Raw genomic sequence first — 24,369 nt, 5'->3', positions numbered from 1 at the left:
ACATTTAGCATTTGAACGTGTGAATTTTTGGTGACACAATTCAACAATATGCTCTGTTTTTACTCATTGATGACTTTGCTGCCTCTGTCCCCACTAGAATGTAAACCCTGTGAAGGCAATGGCTCAGCCTTTGTTTATTGCTGCATTTCCTAAAGCAGTGCCAGGCGCCCAATAGGCACTCTTACACATTTGCTGAAGAAATGAACAAATGAATGAATGAATGGTCAGCTAGGATGAAAACCTTTGCTGTACAACAGTTTTTATATAACAATATAATTGAATACTTTTTGCAGTGGTACTAACAGGATTTCACAGGCAATGGGTGATTTACAAGCCTGAGTGCTGGCATTCAGGATTTGTAATTGGAACTTTGAGTTACGTGCCATTGCTGCTGGTGCCTCTTCATGGAACTGGCATTGCTGGGGGTGTCTGAGGCCTTCTGGAACATGAGCGCCCCTTTTAATGAGTCACTGCTAGGGGGCTGTCCATCCTGTCTCACTGTTTACCCTTAAAAGTGTGATATTTATAGATCCTTTCATTGGCATGTAACACTTTTTAGAAATGAATCCATTAAAAAAATATGCATTTCCTTTGTACATTTGACTCCCTATCCTGAAATCTGATTTTCAGCATCTGCTTATCCCTCCATCTCCCATCTCTTCTCTCTCCTTTCTGTCCTTCCCTCGCCTCCCTCTTCATTATATTTTTTATTGAGGCTGAGATGAGCAGTTGCAGCACCATGGGCCCATTACACTTCCTAACAATTCCATTTGCAGTGTATTGTTTGTCTCATTGCTGGAAATTCAGGCGATTCATCACGCCTGGAGAAGCACCTGATCCCAGGTGCCCTGAGAGCCCGGTCACTATGTGACAGGAATACAGTGAGCGGCTGCTCTCAGGAACTGCGGGGCTGCGGGGGAGCTCCTGCCGCCTTTCAGCTTCCTGAGGACTGGTGAGTTCCATTTTGTAATGCTGCCCCCTTTGCTCTTCCCCCACAGCCCCCTGAGCCTGGAGAAGGGGAAGGAGTTGCTGGCGGGCGTTGCACGTCTCCTCGAGGTGCCGATGAGCGTCTTCGTGGACATCGAGTGAGTGCGGCTGCGGGTCCTGGGATACCCTCAGCTCACATTGGTTCTGTCCCATAAATTGGTTTGTGAGGGAGAGAACTATGTCTTGTGGTTCCTGTTAATTATGTCAGAGAGACTTTAGGAAAGAAATGAAAGGAAAATTCCAGTGGGTTTTGGCAAGTTATTCAAACACAGCTGAGAGCTGTGTGTAATTATGGAATTACATTTCCTGAAGAGTGGGACTCACTGAGGCTGTGGCCCTCAGCCCTGCCGCACCTGGAATCGCCAGGAGGCTCTAGAACCTTCTGGTTCCCAGGCCTCACCCTGCTGCAGATGAGCCAGAGTCTTGGGGGTGACGCATGCTGGTGAAGGCTCAGTCAGCATTTACTGAGTGCCTACAGTGCACAGCTGCTGCCAAACCCACTGCATGGGGGAAAGGGCTGGGGTCGCTGGGTGCCACCAGCCCCTCTTGCTGCAGTGGACTGAGTTCTAGAAAGATTTGGTGACATTGGGGCTGGAGTGGTGCTCACATGACAGGCACACGCTGAGGGGCAGCCATGTTCCTATTCCCTGAAAAGTGTTTACAGAAGGCTGAGCGTGAGGATCATGTAAGGGAGATGAATGGAAATACACTGATGTGGGGAGTGAGTGGGGTCACCAAGTGTGGCCGTGGACTGACCAGGCATGCCACATTTCGCCGAGCCTGAGCATGGAGATCAGTAGTTCTGAGGAGGCATGAGGACAGGTTAGCACATGTGGCGTGAGCTCCTAAGGACCCAAAATATAGACTTAGCTGAGCCATCTGTTGATGCGAATGTGGACACAGGGTATGTCCATTGTGGCCTACAGACACTCATGCGTCACTTGTCCTCCACACGGCAAGTGTGTCTTGAGCACCTGCTGTGCCCTGGCATCATGCTGGGAGCTAGGCGAACGGTGTGAGCAACGTTGCCCTGCCCAAATGTCGTACCACTCAGTGGGAAAGGCAGATGGGTGTACAGGTGGCTACAGTGGAGGGTGCTTGGAGACATGTATGGGGAACAGCTTCACCTAGCCTGGGGCCTTCTAGAAGAGGCGAGCTGAAGTACAGGTGGCGATGTCCCACAGGGGGGCGAGGTGTGCTCCAGACGTGCATCTGCGGTGTCCAGCACAGAGCACAGGGTGGACTCAGTAAACATTTGAATGAAGAAGTCCACGGACGGGCAAAGAGCTGGAATGACCGAGGGAGCTGCTGAGAGTTCACCTCACCTGGGTGCACAGACGGCTGTGCAGGTGAGAAGTGCCGAGCAGCAGAGAAGGCAGGGCCATCTAAGGAGCCCGCACTCCAGACACACAGCAGCAGGCCCAAGGAGAGCGACTCAGTCAGATTTGCTGAGAAGGAGCAGCCCGCCTGCCATGTGGCCAAGACAGGACGAGAGGGAGGAGGGTTAGCAGCATTACAGGTGAGGGAGGACGAAGGGACCTGGTATCAGGTAGCTGCAGTGGGCATGTGGTGTCAGAAGCCTGCCTGTGAGGCAGAGTGGCATAGACATGGAGGGGAGGGTGAGTCAGGGCGGGATCACAACATACAGTGACCAGCCCCTCAGGATCCATCACTACAACCAGAGCAGATGTGAGTGGGGCTGCAGCCAGTGGTCCTGGAGCCCCAGCTGTCAGGCATTTCCCTCTTATATCTGGACCAAGGGGGCCAGGGATGGCTGGGCACTGGGCAATCTGGTGGTGGAAGGTGGGCAGGGGCAGCAGCTGTCCCCAGGTGGGGAAATACTTCCATACGGTGACCCCAGTGTGTCTGACGGTCCTCCGAGCGAGAGGAAACCTGCTCAGACCAAGGTGTGTGGCGTTCAGGAAGCCAGGGACTTAGGAGAGATGGGAGAGGCTTTGGGGAACATCCTGACAGGTTCCACTTGGACAGGACTCTAAGGGGCACGGTCCAGGTGGCCAGGGATGGATGCAGATGCTACAGTCCTGATGCAGTGGATGCAGGGCCCTGTCTGTGATGGGGACGGAGAAGAGAGGACGGTGTGGAGGGGCGTGGGGCAGGGTCCCCTACAGATGTTCCCTGAGAACCACACACACAAGTGTGTTGGCACCATCAGGGTCTGCCATCGTCCTTCTACCTCCCCTGGCATGTCCATGCCCTAGACTGTGTCCTGGAGGGCAGGTGAAGAAGGGTTGCACAGAGGGTGATACTCTGAGGTAGTTTTGTCTGTGCTCTGTCACCGTGAATGCAAACCCCAAACCATGAGGCAGTGTCTGAGCACAGTGCACTGAGGGAGGCCCTGTGACTTCATTGGCAGCATGGGGGGCCCTCCTGCGCATGCTGGGTCGTAGAATGGGGATGTCAGTGCTGTGTAAGTACTGAGAGGGGATAGAGAGGGAAGACAAGTCCACCCAAGCAGATTGCAATCTGGCTGAAGAGACACACACACAAGAAAGCGTAGAGAATGTCACAGGAATACAGAATTGTTCAGCTTCGGGGGGCCGGGGCACTTCCACCATACATCCAGTCCAGGGTGCCTTGGTGGGAGGGGGCGATCTTACAGGCACCCGAAGAGCTGGGGCCTCTCTGCTCCCCACCGCGGGGCCATTGGTCCTGAAGATAGTTTGTCTGTCTGTCTGTGAGTCTTGCTACTCTGTGGAGCTTTCCAAGTTCTTTTTCCTACTGCCATTATTTTGTTTTAAAGTTTATCAGCTTTTGTTTTGAGTAGGAAGTAGCCAGAAGTTGGGGCAGAGGGGCTAAGGCCAAGGCCTGGCTGTAATAATCTGCAGTTCCCTTATCGGACTCCTTGGGGCCCACACAGCCCAAACTGTCCCCGCCAGCTAATGAAGCCCTTGTGTCAACTCCACACTGGCGAACGTGACCATCTGTAGAGATAGTTGTTCATTCTCTGAGGGCCTGCTACGTGCTGTGTGCCAGGATCGAGCAGAGAGCAAGTGGGTAAGGTCCCTGCTCGGGTGTAGCTGACCTTTCAGCAAAAATAGACTCATAGACAGAGCTAGGAAAGGTTAGGCAGCCTTAGTTCTCCTGGAAACAAAGGGATGAAGGGATGATGGCAGTGAGGGAGGAAGCTGCATGAGGTCTAGGGAGGACCTGCCTAGCTGGGGGTGCTGAAGTAGCTGCCCAGTGGCCACGCTGCTTATGAACAGGAGGGACAGCATGGTCCACGTGAGGCACGTGGGACGACACTGTCCACACAAGACAGACAGGATGGCCTGGTCCACGTGAGACAGATGGGGACGGTCCAGCCCACGTGAGGCAGGTGGGGATGGTGTGATCCATATAAGACAGACAGGATGGCCTGGTCCACGTGAGACAGATGGGGATGGTGTGATCCATACAAGACAGACAGGATGGCCTGGTCCACGTGAGACAGATGGGGACGGTCCAGCCCACGTGAGGCAGGTGGGGATGGTGTGATCCATATAAGACAGACAGGATGGCCTGGTCCACGTGAGGCAGGTGGGGATGGTGTGATCCATACAAGACAGACAGGATGGCCTGGTCCACGTGAGACAGGTGGGGACGGTCCAGCCCACGTGAGGCAGGTGGGGATGGTGTGATCCATACAAGACAGACAGGATGGCCTGGTCCACGTGAGACAGGTGGGGACGGTGTGATCCATATAAGACAGACAGGATGGCCTGGTCCACGTGAGACAGGTGGGGATGGTGTGATCCATATAAGACAGACAGGATGGCCTGGTCCACGTGAGACAGGTGGGGATGGTGTGATCCATATAAGACAGACAGGATGGCCTGGTCCACGTGAGACAGGTGGGGACGGTCCAGTCCATGTGAGACAGGTGGGGATGGTGTGATCCATATAAGACAGAGAGGATGGCCTGGTCCACGTGAGACAGATGGGGACGGTCCAGTCCATGTGAGACAGGCAGGGACAGTGCAGTCCACGTGAGGCAGGTGGGCGTGGAAAGGCTCTCGTGAGACAGGTGGTGACAGCATGGTCCACGTGAGGCAGGTAGGCCTGAAGATCCTTGCGAGTAGTGTGCTGTTTCTTCTGAGTGCTGGGAAGCCACCAAAGAATTTTTATCAGGAGAGCATGTTTCCAGCTGCATGAAGAATAAATTACATTACAGGGGACATGAGTGGAGGCCCAAGTGATTTGGGAGCTGCTAAGGTTTCTAGGTGAGGGGTGGTACCCCATGCTGGGCGGGGTTTAGCCTTGGAGAAGAACCTGTGTGACTGGGGGTTACCCACTTTTAAATACTTTATTTGTGTGTCTAGTTAAGCTGCACATAAGCCCCATGAGAGTGACTTTTACTTTCACCTGTCACCTCAAGAGTCTGTTAGAATTGTCCTTTGTCAAATTGCACTCCTTTCGAAGTGAGATTCAACACCTGGTCTGTGCATCCGTACTGCCCGTCTGTATACCATCCCCTGAAAGGGGCTTGGCTGTAGGACTCAGGAACTCAGCCATGAACAGAGGCCCTGTGGAGGGCCACATGGCAGCTGAATGGGCACGTTGTTCCCACTGACTGTGGCTGATGTCAACTGGCCCTTTGCCCATGTCATAGCCTCTGCATGGACAGGCACAGAGAGAACCAAGCCTGACCCGGTGGTGCTGACTCTTCTTTTCAAAGGGGAGGGAGGTTTCCTGAGCATCCTGATGGGCCTGTTTCAGCCTTCTGTGGATGCCTTCCCTGCATTCCACACATCGTGAGTCATCTTCCATCTTCACTACGGATGCTAAGCTCAGGGGCCAGAGTAGTCCCTACACACATTCACACCAGGCACCCAGCATGGTGACTCTACAGCGTGGGCACGTGTTAAATGTATGAGAGATGGCACAGCACAGGCCTGTCCCCTCAAACTGCCCCACCAGCAACAGCTGAGGATCCGTGGCTCACCACTCCCTCCGTAAGTAGGAGACATTGAATATGGCCGGTGCTTCCACAGGCCCTGGGAATCCACCAGTTGGTGCCAGGGTGAGTGCTGCAGAGGAGGGAGGCAGTGGGTGAGTGAATGCCTTCTTCATTAAACCTGAAGATGTTGCAGGAGAAATCTGACAGTGTTAAATAAGAGTCGGTCCCACGGGACAAGCTTCCAGGAGCAGCAGGGTGGCTGGAGCATCGGGGAATGTCATCTCAACTCTGCCTGTCATGAAGGACATTGGACCAGAAAACAGTAATCACCCGAAGCAGCTTTAGAGTAAAACTTCCTCAGGCCCTTCGGGACTGTGTCTATTAACTTTTCATTATTTTTCTTTGGCAAAACCCTGCGTGATGACTCTGCAGCATAGAAGGCAGAGGTCCCAGGCCTGGGAGGCCTCGTGTTTCCTGGGGCCCCCCTCACCACTCCCGTTGCCACCGCTTCTTGTTGTAAACTGAGGTGTGTGTGCATCAAGAGCCAGGGCCTGCCTCACAGCCTGGGCACAATGCTGCGGAGATGGTGGCGTTCAGGACGTGGGGCTGGAGGGGAAATTCTCAAGATAAGATGGGAGCTGCAGTGCGGTGGGCTGGGAGCACCACGGAGCAGCCTGGGAGCCTTCTGGTTCCACGATGGTGCCCTTCCCTCTCCATCTCTGCCCCTCATTCCTCTCCTCTCCCACCATCCCCAGAACTGTCCCCAGGATTGGGGGGTACGACCCAGGTTCTACAGCTCAGGAGGGAGCTGCGCTGCAGCAGGGCTGGAAGCTGAAGTGACCGCCTGTGTCCTTGCTCACCTCAATAGCACAGAGCCCACGCAGACAGGCCCACTGCACACCACAAGACTGAGATTCTTTCACACAGAGATGGGACTGCTGCTCGCATCTTCAGGGCTTCTGTGGGTGGTAATATTTTACACTCTTTGGGTGTTATCGAGGAAGGTGTGAGGTTTCTCTCTTTCTGGAGAGAACACGACCTGGGTTTCCAAGACTGAGAAGCACGTTTTGCCCTAGACCCAAACTTGGTACCCTGAGATGCCACTATCTTCTCCCACCATGTCCCACAGGGTTCTATGTTGTGTACCTGCTACCTCACTTTCTCCCCCATCCCATCATCTTTCCCATTCCTCATCCGTCTTTAAGAGTCTCAGCAGTGGCAGGACTGTCAGCCGCCAGGATGCTGGGAGCAGGGCATCAGGACCAGAGCATCTTCAGGTGGGAGGGGGCTTCAGGACTAGAGGGGTTTCAGGTGGGAGGGGGCTTCAGGACTGGAGGGGTTTCAAGTGGGAGGAGGCTTCAGGTCTGGAGGAGCTTCAGGTGGGAGGGGGTGGCCAGACTAGAGGGCCTGCAGGTACACACTAATTTAAGTGTGAAGCTGGCTGGGCTCCCTCTCTCCCTGGTCCTTCACCTCCGGTTAGCTCCTCATTCCTTGTTCCCATGCAAGCAAATGGCGTCCATGTCTGGAGAGTGATTCCGGCACAGAGGGGTATCCAAGGAGCGCTTTCCAGCCTCCCCAAAGGGCAGTCCTGCGCTGGCCAGCTGAGCTGGGTACCAAACCAGAGATCTGTAAAGATCACTTTTCAGTCTCTTCCCTGCTCAGAAGCCTGGGGGCTTCTTACTTCCCACGGAGCAGACCCTGACACCACTGCCCTCTGTTTAAGCCTTTGGGAATCGGGTCCACAGGGCTCGCGGGAGCCAAACCCTCAAGAGTACCTTCCCCATGGCCTGGCCTGGCTAGGGGTGTCCTCAGTCTTCCCTGCTCCTAATCCTGTTCACGTTTCAAAGCTGAAGTATGGTCCTCTTGGTGCCAAAGCCACCTCTGAAGCCCTTAGTCCTGGCTGGTTAATGTCTGTAATTAGCGTGTGTGTGTGCACGTGTGTGGTGTTAGCTTCACCCCTCCCAAGCTGTACGTGTTGTCCTGTGGGTCACCCCAGGACCAGCACAGTGATGGCACACACTGAGGATGTGTGCCTGCTGGACAGACGGACGTAAGCAATGGAGGCCCCAGGCAGGGCCGACTGCATGAGCAGCACATGGCTCTTCATTTAGAGCACGTTCTCAGGGCTGTTCATTGTTCCAGGAGAGGAGGAGAGGCCTCTGTGCGATCTGGCACCTTCAGAGATTGTCTGCATTTTTATGGAAGTACTAGTTATGCTTAATATGTTTTGTTAATGGTTATGTAGCTGTCAAGTAAATTCCATTATTTCTTATTACATCATTAGAAGCCATTAAAACAGCATTAGCATGCTGATGTAATTACGCCAGCAGAGGCACAACGACCAGCTATGATTTTATAATCTAATCGTGGCTGTCCACGGCGGCGCTGATTGATGCTCAGGCCTCTCTCCGCCTTCTCAGTCAGCTGGGTGGTGCTGCGCGGACCTACAGTACAAAAGAAGACATTCCGAGCTCGCCGACTCCACAGCGAGGTGGGGACCAGTGTCAACCCTGCTTCTAATGAGCTTCAGCTGAGTCTCCGGATCAGCCCAGTGAAGGTTTGGATCAGCGGAGGGCATCCGGGAGGACAGCATAATTCTGTGATCAGTCTCCATGTGTTCTCACGATATAAGAAGCAGTTTAGTTCCCCATCTGTGGGATTTACTGAATTGATGAAAATACAGTGTTCTTGTTTTTCAAGACTCCCACTGAAGATGCAGCAGTGGGAATTCACAATCCTGACACTTTTCATTATCGTCTCCTATGCAGAGGGTCGGGCAGATGCCCGAGCTCAGCTCCATCCTGTAAGAGTCCTGGCAACGCCGAGGCCACTCACCCCTCCTCCCTGTGCCCCACACCCTCGCCCACCCCCACAAACCTCCCTCCATGTGTGAGAGGATCCATGGGAGTTTGGAAACTTTGGGAAAGCATGCTTCAGTTTCCTGGGGCACAATTGTGGTTGTTTGCCCCCTTATCTTGTCTCTGTGGTTTATGGAGACATTTAATAGGAAGTAGAAGTAGGAAGAAGGGTCAGAATGGCCTTTATCTCTCAGGGTTGACCCCTCTCGCTTGCTTTGTGGCCCGAGTGATTACAAAACCCTGGATAATTTGGTGTGCATGCCAAGGCAGTGCAAATTCACAGTGGCAAAGCTTATGCTCAAGGTAAATAAACATTGCTCACAGCTAAGAGCCTCCAACGGTACAACCCAGAGGCCTAGGGGAGGGGCCGGTGTGAGCTGTTTGCACCCTACTTTTAGTATGTCTGCTGCCTGCAGGCTTTGCTGCTCACAGGTGGATGCTGTCACCTTGCTCTACCACAGCTCAGGATTAGCTCAGTGATGCTACCTTAGAGGGGCAGAGGAGGAGGGGCCTGATGGAGTCCTTTTTTCCTAGAGGAGGAATGCTGGCTCTGCCATGTGTACACACTGCAAGATTGCCAAGGTCCAGCCACCTCTGTAGTGACAGCTACAGTGATTTTCCTTGAAATACAGTGTTTCAAGGAAATGTCACAATTTGTCAAAACAGCCTCAGCTTTGTCTTTAGGCTGAAGATGAGACAGCAGGAAGGAACCACTGTGTATTCACAAATAATAATTCTGCTTGAGTGAAAGATGGCCATTTCTCATTTTAAGCAAATCTCCATGCTTTGAAGACATTAGTGTTTAAAGTATTGATTGAGCCCCCTTGACATCAGTATTGACATCACAACTTAGGAGAAGAGTCAGGTTAGTTCACCTTTCTAAACCTCAGTTTCCCCACCTGTTAAATGCGGATAGTCAGGGTGAGGCATGGGGTGTGACCTAGGACCTTGCTCTCAGGAGGCCCCCACTTGGGTCAATGCTCTGCTGTTGCTGTGTTGAAACTCTTAATATTAGTTTTTTAACAGGAGGCCCTGCGTTTTTCATTTTGCACTGAGTCCCACAATCACATAGCTGGTCCTGAGGCCGATAGGGTTGCTGTGAAGATCCTAGGAGAGAACACATAGTAGAGGGCTTAGACCAGTGCCTGCTGTGTAAGTATTCAACCCAAGCCAGCTTGGACCATTGTTCTACCGTCGTTTGCATTGCTACGTAGAAAGACAATGCTAGCATCTGCTGTCCATAGGGTCGGATGGTCCAGTAGTTCGGCACTCCCTAAGAGACTCTGCTGCCTTACAATGATCCCTTGATCTAGTAGAGTTGAATCTTTTTCTCTCCTAGTAGATGGCGAGGTCCTTGAAGGCAAGGACTGTGTCTGTATCACCCGATGATCTATTTTCAGTGCCTGGAACAGTGTTAGGCAGATAGGAGGTGCTCAGGATTTGCTCAGTCAGTGAATGAATGAATCAGTCAATTGGTAGGCTCTGGATATAGGCACCTCTGTTTGCATCTGTTTTTCTCTACTTCCCATTAGACCTTGGGTAAATTAAACCAAGAAACATGTAAACACATGAAAAGAGTAAGATTTGTATTGAAATAAAACCAAACATTGTGGTAAATATATATTTTATTTATTGCCTGTGTTGTCAATATGAGATACCTCTGCTCAGCTCCCTTATTTTCCTCACAAGAACAAACTGGAAATCCTTTTGCTCTTCTGCTTTTCTCTCTTGGGTCAGTGGTGTTGCAGACATGCTGATGTCAGCAAGGCTGTGGAGCAGGCAAGTCAGGCACTTTATTCGGGACCCATCTCTACGGGGAAGCCATAGGGACTGAATTCACCATCCTGCAGGAAGTCTTCACCTTTCACACGTGGAAACTTAACCCGTAATGAGGGCAGGAGAAGAATACAAAATCACCCTGACTGGGGAGCCTAGTAACTCTTTCCTGCCATGGAAACTGGCCCCCGAGTGTTTGTTGCATCACATTGTGAGTTACAAACTGGAATATGTATAAATGCCAGGCAGGTACCCTCAGGAATTTGGCAGCCTGGGTGTCCAGAGAAACAAAAATAAAACTAAGACAAAAACAGTGAGCTCAGCACCCAGGAGGTTCTCAGGGACTGGGACGCGGCAGGCTGGAAGCCCAGGGCCCATCCCATGAGAAGGGAGCTCACGGTCCAGCCTTTGCTGCCCGTCTTGCAGCACTGAATGGCCATCGGGCCCAGTTCTCTGAAGTTTCAAGAAAAAGCCTTAGTCCTAATTTTTAGGTGGTCACTTTTGTTTCTAAATGTTTGTTACTAATAATTCAGTTACTTACTTTTTGTTTAATTCATTCCTCTTTAAGCACTGTGCAGGTCCAGCTGCAACAGAAGATACATCTCAGGCAGTCCTGGTCCTCCAGGCACCAAGGGCGTTCTGCTTTTCCATTAGACAGACCCAGGCAGTTGCCGAGCACATCCCTGCCAGTGTAACACAGGGTTCCTGTGACCGGTCACACTACCTGTCAGTAGTAACAGGAAAATATGTTATGAGAATTAAAAACTAAGCAGATGCTTTCAAAGTTCAAAGGCAAAGCATAAACATTGAATAATCTGTTTTTTTCCAAATGCCCATGAGAGGAAAAGAGTGCCAGGCAGGCATCCCCTGACAGAAAGGAGCCCTAGGCTGCACATAAGCACAACATATTGCAAATAAGAGACACTGCACTGGAAAGCAATTGCTCAGCCCTTTAGGCAGATAAAGCATCATCAGTAATTATGGCTTGGTTAACCTCATGTCATGTTAAATTATCTTGCAATAGCTTTGCAAGTCTTTGTTTCGTCACACATTCAAGTAGGAACTGATTCTCCCAGTCCTTCCTCCTGTGTAAGCCCTCCAGTTAGATATTTTGGAAAGTTATTGCCTAATGTTTGGGAGGCAGGAATATACAATTGTGCAGAAAATATGGTATTGGAAAGTTAGCTTTTGGGATATGCATGTGCATTACTTTGCTATCTACCTGGAATTCTAGAATTTTGTAATATGACATCGCTGGAATGAGGCATGCACAGAGAATTCTGTAGCAGTCAGACATGAGCTCGTTTTTCTGTTGGCAGCTTGGATTAGCCCAACCTGTGGGCTTCCCCAGAGTTGAGGACAGCTGCGGAGAAAGACTAGGAAGAGGCTAGTGATCCAGGGAAACAATTAAGGGGCGGTACCAGTTTTAGGGAAAGAAAATGTCAGCAACGTGATTCTTGGCCCAGTGACAGAGTAAGGCAAGGACACTGGTGAATGCCGGTGTACAGACTGTCTGATGATTACAGTGTCCTACAAAAAAGCTCTCAATGGAGACTCAAGAAGTTACTCTTCAGTGGTGGCATTGATATTAAAAGTGGACTATTTGGGGCTCATTCTTAAAACTCTATGTTTTTCAATTTATTCATCTGTAAAATGAGAGCATTGCCAGAAGAATTGCTTTGGGTCTAAATGATGCAATTATGTTGTTCAGCTCTACACTAGAACACTCTCCTGGTTTGTGCTCCCTGAAGGCCAGCTACAGCGCTGGGTGCAGCGTGTGTGTCTCTAGTGCCTCAGCCTGAAGTCTAGTTGAAGGGGCTGGTTTAAGAAACCCCTCAAAAGCAGGTAGTCCATATAACGAAATCTTCCTCTTCTTACATGGCCTCAAATTTATGTTCAGCCAGAAACAATAAGTCTCCTAAATCACTCTGATTTTGTTTGGTAACTTTGAGACCTTTATTTAGCACTTTGTTTTTCTTAAACTGATGCTGAGTAAGGTACAGAAGAGCAGTTCACTACATGTATAGCCCACTACAGGAGAAAAGTTAATGCAGAAAGATTCTTAAGCAATAGATAGGATTTTGAGAAAATGTCTCAATATGTTTGCATTAATATAGGCTATATATATATATATATATATATATATATATATATATATTATCCATCCATCCTTCCATCCATGTTATGAACTTCATCCCAAATCCAGGCAGCAGATAGACAAAGCACAGATCAGTCTGTCAAGCCAAGGGAGAGCATGCTAATAAAAAAGTTTTTTAATTACTCTATCAAAGGCTTTTTTTTTCCTTTTATTTCTAAACAGCTCTCAAGAAAGTGCATCAATTGAAAAGATCAGCATTTGCTTTTACCTTAGTTATAAACCATCAACGTTACATAATTAACTTTAAAACTATCTGCTGTTGCCAAGTGTGCCTTCTCATTCTTCTTTATGTTCCCCCAAATTCAAGGGAAGCTGAACCTGAGGAGTTTGTTAAACTGACTACAAAGTTAGCTGCTGGTTAGCCAGTGTTTATAAGGAAAACTATGGTCATATATGTTATATTCACTGTAGACCCTAAAGGTTGACTTCATACAAATAATCGTATGTTATGGATAACCTATTGTTATATAGAAAAAACAATACCCAAATGAGCCAAACTAAGTGGAACCCTCAATTGACTGGAATTTTACAGTGTTCTATGTTTTGGAAATGGTGTTAAACAATAAGAAAAATAACCTTTCATCAGAGATTGGCTTGCCTTCCCCACTCTCAACTGAAATACAGGTCTGAGTACACACTGAGTTCAATGTCTAATAATTCCTATGATTAGAGTATCATGCAATGAACGGTAATATTCAGAAGTTGACCTTGAGATCTATGACTATTAGGAATATTCATATATCAGTATATTGGTATTATAAAGGAAGAACATTATATGTATTTTTAAATTATTTTAATGACAAAAGTAGGGAAAAAAAGAGATTTCTAAATAGTCCTCATTTAAAGAAAAGATCATTTAGGCGGAACTCTTAGTCCCAACACTGGTTAATGGAGGGCTGGCTCATTTGTTTCATAAAACTTAAGTGATAAGAGCGGAAATTCTGGAAAACAAGCAACATATCAATGTTAAAATGCTGGAAGTTACTTCCGACCTTCGTCAGCATGTTCTGTGACCATGGAAAAGAAAATGAGTAATTATCAATATATAGTCAATGTCTATAGAAACACTGAATTTTAGAGAGCCCACGACCAGTTGGACTTATACTTAAGACAGATAACTACAGCTGGAATTTGCGTGATGAGAGGCTGTCTTATCTGTGTGCACATGTGATTTGCTTAAATCGGTTAAAGATAGTTTTAAATCAATGCATTCTGCAAGATCACAGGGATATATCTTTCCATAGTATTTCCAGCTTGATTGGGAATCGACTCCTAATGATAATGTGGAGTATTTTTCTCCTAATAGGGGGCCATGTAAAAGCATTTTTTGAGAGTCACACACCCAGTGAGATTTCCTAAGCCAAGATGTGATTGTGAAGACTCCCTTTCACTGGAGCAAGGAAGATGTGCATCTGGGTAGATGGGTTCCACCTTTTGGCATTCCTTCCACTGTAAATAGGAGTCACCTCTCACAATAGGTGCATTTGACGGTCAGAAAGTTGATGGTCCTACAGGAACGATGACTCAAGTGACACGTGCTGTCACAGCAAAAGCACCTTGCTATAGGATGTGCCAGGCACTGATGACCCTCTCCAGGTCTGCCTGTAGTGACTGTTTATAGATTGATCATAAACTCCATGTCCTAAAGCCATGGGGTCAGGAAAGAATCGAGCTGATCTTCCCCCGTATCAACCAAGTCATTTCAGATGGAGGACAGCTGGTCTCCTGCATCGAAGCAGTGTGACATGGAGGAACGCCATGAACCTATGCAGGCAGCCCAGGATTTAGAGTGGATCTCGTGGAAAAGCTCGGAGGGAGAACAGGCTGCTCTGGACTGATGGGGGCAGAGAACAATAGCTTCAGTTTAGAGAAATATTCCACCGCCCAGTCATCCACACCCTCCCAAGACACATACCGTTATCCCTACTTTACAGGTCAAAGAATGTGATGTGCTAAAACCACACAGCAAGGAAGGACAATACACAGTTGGGTTACAAGCCCCTTTAACTCTGATGCCCATGTTCTCTCTACAATATTACGTTATAAAATGTGATGAAAATAGCGAGGTCATTGATGTATGTGAATGTGCTCAGCACCAATGCTACAAAACAAGGTTGATCCCCATTATTCCTGGATTCCATATTTGCAAGTTTATCTGTAATGCCAAAGTCAATAGTCACGGTCACTTGAGGACATGCGCAGAGCCGTGAAAGATTTCAGTTTCTGGATGTGCACGTTCCCTGCTGAAGTTGAGGCGATGCCTGCCTCCTTGTTTCAGATCATTCTGTAAACAAGGGTTCTTTTCACAGTCTGTGTAGTGCTGCATTTCCACATCTTTGTGCTATTTTTTGGTGATTCCACTGTTTGAAACAGCCCCGAATGTAGCACTGTCTAGTGTTCCTATGAGCAAGAAGGCTGGGCTGTGCCTTTCAGAGAAAATACATGTGTTAGAAAAGCCTGGTTCAGACGTGAATTATAGCGCTGTAGGCGTGAGTTCCGTGTTAATGAACTGACAATATATTAAATAACATGCCTTTAACAGAAGACATAGCATGAGGGTGCGTGTTGACTAGCTGATGGAAGCCTGACCAGAGGCTCGCAGGAACTAGGCTGTGTTTCATCAGAGCACGGCGTTCCCTAAACCGGTGCTCGTGGGGTGGGGATGGAGCGTCACCCCGCAAACAATGGGATGGGACCACTGTATGTTTTGGGTGATTAATGGTTTAATCTGAATAAGGATCTGAAAGTCAATGAACAAAATTAGTCTCTTTTCCCAAGCGAAACCTGGCTATTCCCTGGTAACCTGATGTTCATCTTTCTTTGCGTCTGCTTCAGGAGTTTCCTAATCTAAACCCCAATTCTTTGTATCAGTAGGGTTGGTATATCCTGCTCTGCAGGACAGACTCCAGTCGTTTATCAATAAGTGACTTTCTGAAAAAGAAAAAAAAAGAGGGACTTGTCTTTTCCCTACAAGCTCTGCTAGATGCTATGTTTGCTTCTCAGAGACTCTGTTTTGTTTTTATTTCCTCCTTAAACAGAAATTCCCCTTTCTATGCCAGCATCATGCACATGGGGCTTACACAGTTTTCCCCAAATTTATGGAGGACTGGATTGGTGACCAAGATGGTGAGGACAGCCAAGGCCACAGGGTCTTAGGAGGAAGACGGTAGAAATGACTGGGACCTTACTCCCACCCCGGTAGCCTCATTCAGACCCTACACTGCCTTAGGCTTTTGGGCATGGGGAGCCCCTCTTATCAATTAGGGAAGGTTGGGACAGTTTGGGTGTGGGGAGCCCTTCTCATCCATTACCGAAGGGTGGGTGTCCTCCTGGTGTGTAAGTTCCCAGCTGTCAGCCCAGGGCCAGCCCTGTGTGCAGGCTTTCTGGGGACGGCAGTCTCAGGCCTGCAGCGTTAACCTTTGCTGTGTGGGGCCTGGAGGAAGACTTTCTTGCCCCAAGTTAAGGTAAGACTGAAGAGTTGACAAGTGAGATCAGAAGCACATCCTAGGGGTTCTCCCCTCACCTACTCCATCACCAGCTGTCCATGCAGGAACAAGAGTCCTGTCTGTGTACCCACACCCAGCCCCTCCTGAGGGGCCTTGGCGCCAGGGCAGGACACGGGAAGGGTCTAGAGCATGCCCTCCCAGCAGGGCCGATATTGCCTCCAAGGGGAGTACACAGGCATGTGGGGGCAGAAATCCTGGATTTTATGACCGTCCGTCGCCCTGTGAGGAGCCACTGCACGGAAGCAGGGCATGGTGCATCTGTGGTACTGACATGTCGTGGTCAGAAACTATGAGGGAGTGAACATCTTTAACTTTCCGTTAGGGGATCAGTGAAGGAAGATGGGGAGCACCATCTCGGGGTGAGACCTGTGGAGAGAGTGAGCCACGGTGGGGCCTCGTCACCTGGGCTCGTGCGTTCGTGTGTTTATTCTGTGCATTCGGGCATCCAGATGTCCAGTGCCTGCAGGCAGGCTGCAGGAGGGCTCACGGTCCTGCCGGTTCTAGGCTCCCGAGAGAACACCTCTTTGCCTCTGTCTCTCCGTGGGAGGGAGCAGGGGTTCATGCAATGGTCTCTGTGCCCCAGAAGTCTTGATGTAGTTGGGTAGAAATGAGTTACACTCTTGAAATATGTCTATAAGAGCAGTGTGCTTGTGTCAAACCTTAGCACAGACAGTGAGTGAGGCCAAGGGTGGGCGCTGGGGCTGGGGTGGGATTCTGGGAGGAGGAAGGCTTTGAGGAGGGGAGGCCCTGGAAAGTCAGAGGTACTGGGTGGGATCATCATACCTTTGTGGCCCATGGCAGGGGGTAGGGGTGCGCAGTAGGACTGGCCACCTGCAGGGGGACCTCCACTTCCTGTGTCCCTGCTGGAGCCCTGTGCCAGGAAGGGTGGAATCAGGTTCTCTGTCCCTACGTCACCCCTGCATTTCCATCCCTCACCTGTCCTCCCACCTGTGTCGGACCCACCCTCCCTTCCAGTCCCTGTGGAGCTGGCTGAGGATCCTCCTCCACTTCCTTGCTCTCTGGTGTGACGTGGGGTCCAAGTGTGGGCTCTGAGCGCATTCCTATTCCATCTCTTTCCTCCACAACTGGCCTGGAGGTGCCAAGAGCTCCTGAGGCTGAGGGCTCTTGCTGAGCCAGTGAGAACTTTCAGGGCTACCATTTCCACCGAATCGAGGATTACCGTTTTCTGAGCACACCCAGGGCTTCTAGACTCAAGGAGGTGGTGGGTCTGGGTGTCCACCCACAAGGACCACAGATGCCGGCCCAGGGACTGGGAAGCTGCAGGGTCACATGACCTGCCTGTGACATCCTGTGTGTCGTCAGTGGTGGCCCTGTCAGTTCTGTGAAGTGCCCTGGTTCCATCTGTGGGGTTGGTCTAGGAAGGAGTCATCTGACCGTGTCTACTGTCTCTCCCAGAACGTCGGCCCCACAGCCTCGTGCCTCCAGGACTGTGCTGGGCAAAAAAAAGGGACCGGGCAAAGGCACGTGTGGTGTAGTGAACACAGCATTTCTGTAGTCTGCCACCCTACACCTCACAGGAGATTGCTGTGTATGTGTCTGCGTCCTCACCTCCTGCTCATTCACCTAGTGAATGCGTTCTAGAACAGGGCACTGTCCATGGGGATGTTCTGTGGGGACCGTGCTCGTGGTGCAATGCCACTGCTGCACCATTGGCAGAGCCTGCAGTAAACTTGCCTTAGCCAGTTCCTGCCTTCAGTGACTGGTATGACGGCAAGGTTCTAGGGCACGCCATTGGCTCAGAGTTCATTCTTTTTATTGCCCTTTAATACCTTGCATTTAAAAAGACTGGTCAAAACACTCTATACCCAAGGAATAGCTATGTTGGAGTCCTACAGATGATGGGCACCAGCTGGCATAGTGTAACCCCTGGGTCTGTTCCAGCTGGGCTTCCCACCCCTGTCCCTGGCACAGCAGGAACTGTTCTGGGCTGTTCAGCATGTTTCCTGTCACTTTCATGCTTTCTCTCTCACCATAAAGTCACTTATCTCATTCTGTGAATTTTAATTGAGCATCTCGTGTGCTGGCCCTGAGCCATGGAGTGGCCCCAGCACCAGACGTCTGAGCCGGCCCCAGGCTTCCACCTGCCTCCGGAGTCCCCTTCCACTAGTGGGTAAGGCAGACCACATCTGCTCCTGGGCCCACTTCCCATGGAATGTGGCAGCCCTAGAAGCCCAGGAGAGGAACTGCCGAAGTGCCTGCAGCTGGAGTCGCCATTCCTCAGGGATTTCAGAGCTCTCCCGCAGGCCCTCACCCCAGAGTACTGCGTGAGCAGGCTGGGGCAGGTGTGCGGACAGGCCCATCCGCTGACCCACCTTCTTGTGACTCTGTTGCCCCAAAGTGCTTCTTCCATTTGGAAGGGAGAATCACCTTCTGTGTGCTGCGTCCATCCACCTTGGTAGTGGGCATTTGCCAAGAGGGCAGGTAGGCGAGGCATTCCCTCAGCAATCGACCACGAAGTCCCTTTCTGCACAAATCTTGCCATTTCCTCATCCCTGTAGACAGAACAGAAGAGACAGGGTCACAGTTTGCAATAGGTAAAAATGCTTTATGGCTGAAGGCAATGCAATGGAAATTAAAAAATTAGTAGCAGAGGCACTGACATCCAAGAAAGGGAGTGATTCGTCTATAAATTTCAGGTGATATATTCGGCAGGTCGTTAAGGGAGATGGTGCATCTGGCATTGGGAGTCTTCTCCACGTCCTGCTTACCTTGACTGGAGAAAAATCCAGCAAATGAGGGGAGAAGCATTCAGCATGTTTGCCCTCATGCAGCCTGTAAAATCTCATGCTCGAAATTCCCAGAGACTATTCCTTAATACTGCATTAAGTGTATGCCTACATCTAACATACTGAATATTTTCCCAACACAATGAGGCAATCTTTCTTCTTCTTGTCAGCCTGTTTTTCCCTGGGCCTTCAGCCTGCACGTCCAGCCCTGTGTCCAACTTGAACATCTGGACCAAGATGCTGTCCGGAACGGAGAAACCTCCAACACCCAGAGTCCTTCAGGACACCCATGAAATGATCTCTCTCCACCCACTGTTTGCAGACACCTCCATGCTCAGCAGCAACACCGTTTATTGCAATATAGAGACAGACTCAATGTTAGCTCCAAGGATCACAAAGCAAAGAAGGAAAGAAGAAAATGAGTTGCACCTTGACCCCACTGTAGAGCTGTAGGTTCTTGCAGACTCTGTGTGTGGTGCTTCCCCTGTGTGAGGTTGAGTCACCCCTCAGCGTCCTCTTGTAAATGTTTATCAAATGCATCCTAGTTTAGTTTGGGGATATGACACTTCCTGACGGTGGGTCCACGGCAGGCCGCAGTCCCTGGGTCTCGCTGTGCTTGCTGAGATGTTTATTTGCAGAGCATCTCTACTCCAAGGCTGTGGCTGAAAGCTCAGGCTTCTGCGTGCTCCTGCCGTGGCGGGCCCTGTGCGTGCAGCTGGGCCGGCAGGACGAGGTGGTGTTTTGCAAAGGGGCAGCAGGGGTATGGGTGGTGGGGACACCCGTGGAGCTTCCTGGGATGAGGACTATGTCTCTGCTTCAGCCTCTGCACCCCTGCCCTCCTTTCCTCTTGTCCAGTACACTCCCCGGCAGTGGCGTCATCAGCAGGCATTGGTTTCACACAGTGATTTGCCATGGGAAAGGTAGGGCCCCTGGGCCAGAACATGCCTCCCCATTTTACAGTTGAGTAAACTGAGGTCTAAGAGGTTAAAAGAATCAGCAGAGGTGACAAACAGTGACCCCAGATGTAGACTTGTAGTTGAGACCTCTCCGAAGAGACTTTCACATCATCACACGTCAAAGCAGGTGTTAGGGAAAGCGCGTGTCCACGTTCACATCCTGAGAAGTTATGCAGCGGGTCGGATTGCTACTCATCTCTCAATCTGCTCTGTAAAATGGGGTGATTCATCTCTCGCTGGATTCTGGTGAGCCCAAGAAGTAGCACGCGCCCAGTGCCTGGGCCAGTGCCAGGCAGCATGGGGGCTTCACACTTGCGGGTGTAGTAGGAGTCTTGGTGATGACAGAGCCAACACTCAGTGAGTGCTTGCCATCACTAGGCATGTTTTCCTGTCACTAGGTGCATTCCAGGTGCGTGTCCCTTAATGAGTAGGCGGCCACAAGTGGCATCCTGAAAGGAAGGAAGTCCATGTGCTCGTCTGCCTCTCCTGCGAGTCCAACAAGATGGGGTGGCAGATGAACCACAGTCTTATGACACAGGTGTGCTGGGCCTGTGAACTCTGAAAAACCAGGAAAGTCCATGTGGTCTTTAGAGAAAACTTTTGGCACCTGAGGGAAGATTTCGGTTTAGGGAATCCCCCTGCCAGGAACTCTTTAGATGTAGTTTAGATTAGAAATGTCACAGAAACTACATGTAACCTGAAGTCCTGTTGCTAACATCTGTCATTAGTGCTTTTTTGATGGCGGAGGAGTACTGCTCGTGTTAATAAGACCTTCTCAATTTTAGAAACAGTTGTGCTCAGATGCGTGATTCAGTCACAAATGTGAATCCAGCATCCACCGTGTGTGAAAGGCACTAGCAGGAAATGTCATGCGTGCCCTTGAAGAGCCAGTCATCCCCTTGGGAAGCTATGAATAATCTGTAAAATAATTAACGTGCAACTTAAGTACTAGATGTCAGGTGCACACCACACTTGCTGGAAGCTATTGGAGAAACGGAGGGTCTGCCGCTGTCAGGGTGCTCATGGGCGAAGCCAGAGCTGAGGGGGCTCTGAGAGACACGTGGAACCTAATTCTCACCATGGGGAGAGAAAACAGGTGGCAGGAAAGTCAAGTTGCGTGAAGGCAGAGAGGCAGGAATAACCATTGCTCCATGGCCCAGGAGAAGCCAACCTCTTCCGGTTGAAAGTGGTTTGGCCAGATCACTTCAGATGGAAGGGCCTGCAGAGATGACAGAGGGTGTTAAACTTGATGTTAGCAAAGAGTGCAGCCACTGCTCAGAGGGTCGGCGATGCGGTGGTTCCTAAGGACAGTTTCCTGGGTGCCACGTGCAGGACATGGGGCTGACTTGGCTCTGCCATGACATGAGTCAGGCTAGAACCGTCACAGTGGGGACTAAGAAGGGAGCATGGAAACGATGGTATTTTCAAGGAGTTTCAGCAGAACCTGGTGACTGGACATTTCTTGTACAAAGAAGCCAAAGGGAATGTCCATTGGCTGGAACCTCCTTGTTGCACAGAGCTGTGGACACGGTGGCAGGAGCTGGTTCAAGGACATCTCGTTGAGCTGATGCTAAGGCTTCTACGTAGAATATCCAATGACAATGGTGTTGGAATGATAATTACACTGACTTACAACGGCAGCATTTTACATTTACAAAGGGCTTGCACAGCGGGCCATCCTGCCAGGGAAATGAGCCAGAAACTCCCATGAGGAACAGGACCAGAAGCTGAGACCAAGGTGTCATGAGTGGAGATGACATCTGAATCCACGAAAACTCGTCAGGTTCAAAGGAAGAAGACTTGATCTGAAATCACGAAGACCAAGAAGCAGTAGGCTCAGCCCTGGATGAGTGAGTGTTGGGAAGGAAGGGAGGTGAGAAGTTAGATGCAAAGGAGCTGGCAGATTTTTGATATGGTAATTTCACTCCCACTAGCTATGTTGCTACTATTTTTGAGATAGTCATTTTAATTTTTATGTAACTCTTCTTGAGCATGGTCTCATTATTCAGTTGACTCTCACTCTTATGTACTTTTCTTTACATCGTTCTTCTTATTAGTGCCTTTTAAAGGTGATTTTATCATAAACACTGAAATGGGCAATAGGCAGATAGGAGGAATAGTGGGTGGGATAGGGCCCGGTCACAACATGCGGGAACTTTGGATCCTGCAGGTAAAGTAGGCAGCTTGGTGAGGGATCTGGAGAGGTGTAGGGTGGGCGTTGTCTGTGATTTACTAACTGGGTTTCTCTGGAGGGGACTGTTGAAAGCCCTTGGATCTTCAGTTTACTGATCATTAAAATGGCAGTGAAGGCACTTGATTTTCAGGAACACTGGAAGGATTAAACATAATATATGTGAGGCTCCTGCGCACAGGTGGAAGCTCCTGTACACACAGGTAGAAGCTTAACAAATGACAGAAGTGGTTGTTTTGCTCTTAATGGCATTATTATTGGTAGTTGAATCCGTGCATGTTGATCAGATTCTACGGCATGAGCAAGGAGAGCTCAGCCCCTGGACCGAGGGGAGGACGTGGAACCTAAGAGCCTGTCCACAGGGAGCGGTGGGATCCTCCAGTGACCCCCAGGAGAGCAGCTCTCCTGCCAGATGTGTCCTGACAGCTCTGGGCCCGCAGAGACCTCTGCTCTGCAGAGCAGTATCTGTCCTGGGGGCAAAGACAGCGTGTTGTGTGTGTGGCTGAGAACGTGCCACCTCCTCAAGAGCTGCTGTTCTCATTTCTTCTCTCTACATGACACCAGCTCTGGACTGAGTGCCTTCATGTACAGGAGGGAGAAATTTAAAAAATGGGAAATGGGGCGAGGGGGCTGGCCCAGTGGCCTAGTGGTTAAGTTCACACGCTCTGCTTCGGAGGCCTGTGGTTTGCTGGTTCAGATCCCGCACGCAGACCTGCACACTGCTCATCAAGCCATGCTGTGGAGGTGTCCCACATACAAAATAGAGGAAGATTGGCACAGATGTTAGCTCAGGGACACTGTTCCTCAGGCAAAAAGAGGAAGATTGGCAACAGATGTTAGCTCAGGGCCCATCTGCCTCACCAAAAAAAAAAAAAAAAAAAAGTAAAAATAAAAATGGGAAATGGGAAGGAATGATGTTTTTGAGAAGTGTCTGGACAGATGATGGAGCCAGGAGACTGAGGAACTAGGAGAGAAGTCCTGGAGAAGGTGATCCTGACTTCCTCCCCCTCCCCCTTCAGATGAATCAAATTATTTAAAAAATGATGTATTTTTCAAAATCGTGTTCAATATAGTATTTAAAAAGCTTTGAAAAACTTTGATAATTTCTGTCTGGCAATTCTTTGCCAGTTATTTTTATACTGAATAGTTCTTAACAACTTTGGTAAGATTTTCAAATGGTTCCTGTAGGGAGAATTTTAAAAACACCCATCTTTTTCCTTTCTGCTTTTGATTTGTTCTGCTCTCTTGGGAGCCAAATACTAAAATCTGTTTCCATAATGATTGTTGTTTTTCCCTTGCAAGAATATCTGCTTGTTATTGTTGGGTTATGGGGATTGATTTGAGTTTTTATAAGAACATTGTCGAGTGTGTGTGTGTTAGAAAAGCAGAGCCTGTCGATGGAATTATTGGAACATGGGAACAAATAGTCACGGTATCCAGGAAAACCAAAACCTGGCTGAGGTCACATGTGGAGCAAGGGTGGCCTTGGGTGTGCGTGTTCTGTAAACATATCAGTGTTTTCCTTGTAGCATTCAGAGAAGCATCACCGTCTGCTGAGTCTGGTCTGAACTTCTTCTCAATGATCTCTTCCAGTGTTGTGGGACCAGCAGTGACCTTCAAAGTGAGTGCCAACGTCCTGAACGTGACCACTGCGGAGGCTGTGGAGGCGGCAGGTAAGGCAACTTGAGACAAACACACAGGCACACGCACCCCAGGCAGGGGAGAGAAAGGCAAGAGGTTCAGGACAGCCTGGAAGGAGGTAGAGTCTCCCCAGGATCCCCATTTTTATGGGGGAGACAGAGAGGGGGTAGCAGGGTCAGTTCACGTGGCCAGGGCCTCACCATGGCTGTGAAACATGGCCAGGCTTCAGTGGGAGATGATGACCTCACCGTCTGTCTGAGACAAAAAGGCTGACGTTCGCAAGAGTGAGGTCTGCAGTGACCCCCATGTGGACAGAACAAATGTGGTTTTGCTTTGATGTTTTCCATTTTGTACCAGGCAAGAAGCACATACTGGCTTTACTTCTGTCCATCAGCGACCTAGACAGCACAGGAGGGAAGGTCTGAATAGAAACGGCCACTTACTTAGAGCTTGGCTTTTAGATCCCCAGCCCCCGTCACTCTTGCTCACACTCTGACACCTGTTGAGGGGTCTGTGTCGTGTGATTGGTGTTTGTCCCTGAATGAAAGACACAAAGCTTGACCAGCAGGGATGGGAAAGAACAGAATGTGGCGGTGGATACAAAGTTTGCATTTTCCTCAACTTCAAATTTCTGTTTTTAGCGTACTGAAAA

General features: G+C 49.7%; 1 protein-coding gene across 8 annotated transcripts in view; it reads left to right on the top strand.

Annotated features, from left to right (window-relative positions):
• PTPRN2 (protein tyrosine phosphatase receptor type N2) overlaps positions 1–24,369 on the top strand; it is a 924,814-nt gene that overhangs the window by 415,951 nt on the left and 484,494 nt on the right. For all 8 annotated transcript variants that reach the window (XM_070618094.1, XM_070618092.1, XM_070618095.1 and 5 more), the window contains 2 exons: positions 999–1,085; positions 23,670–23,749. In XM_070618094.1, coding sequence (XP_070474195.1) covers positions 999–1,085; positions 23,670–23,749 — 167 coding nt within the window. The remainder of the gene's footprint in view (positions 1–998; positions 1,086–23,669; positions 23,750–24,369) is intronic.

Source organism: Equus przewalskii, chromosome 4 (genome assembly GCF_037783145.1).
Source record: "Equus przewalskii isolate Varuska chromosome 4, EquPr2, whole genome shotgun sequence".
Classification (NCBI taxonomy): Eukaryota; Metazoa; Chordata; class Mammalia; order Perissodactyla; family Equidae; genus Equus; species Equus przewalskii.
Note: the sequence above shows the minus strand (reverse complement) of the source record. Positions and strands in the feature narration are given on the sequence as shown.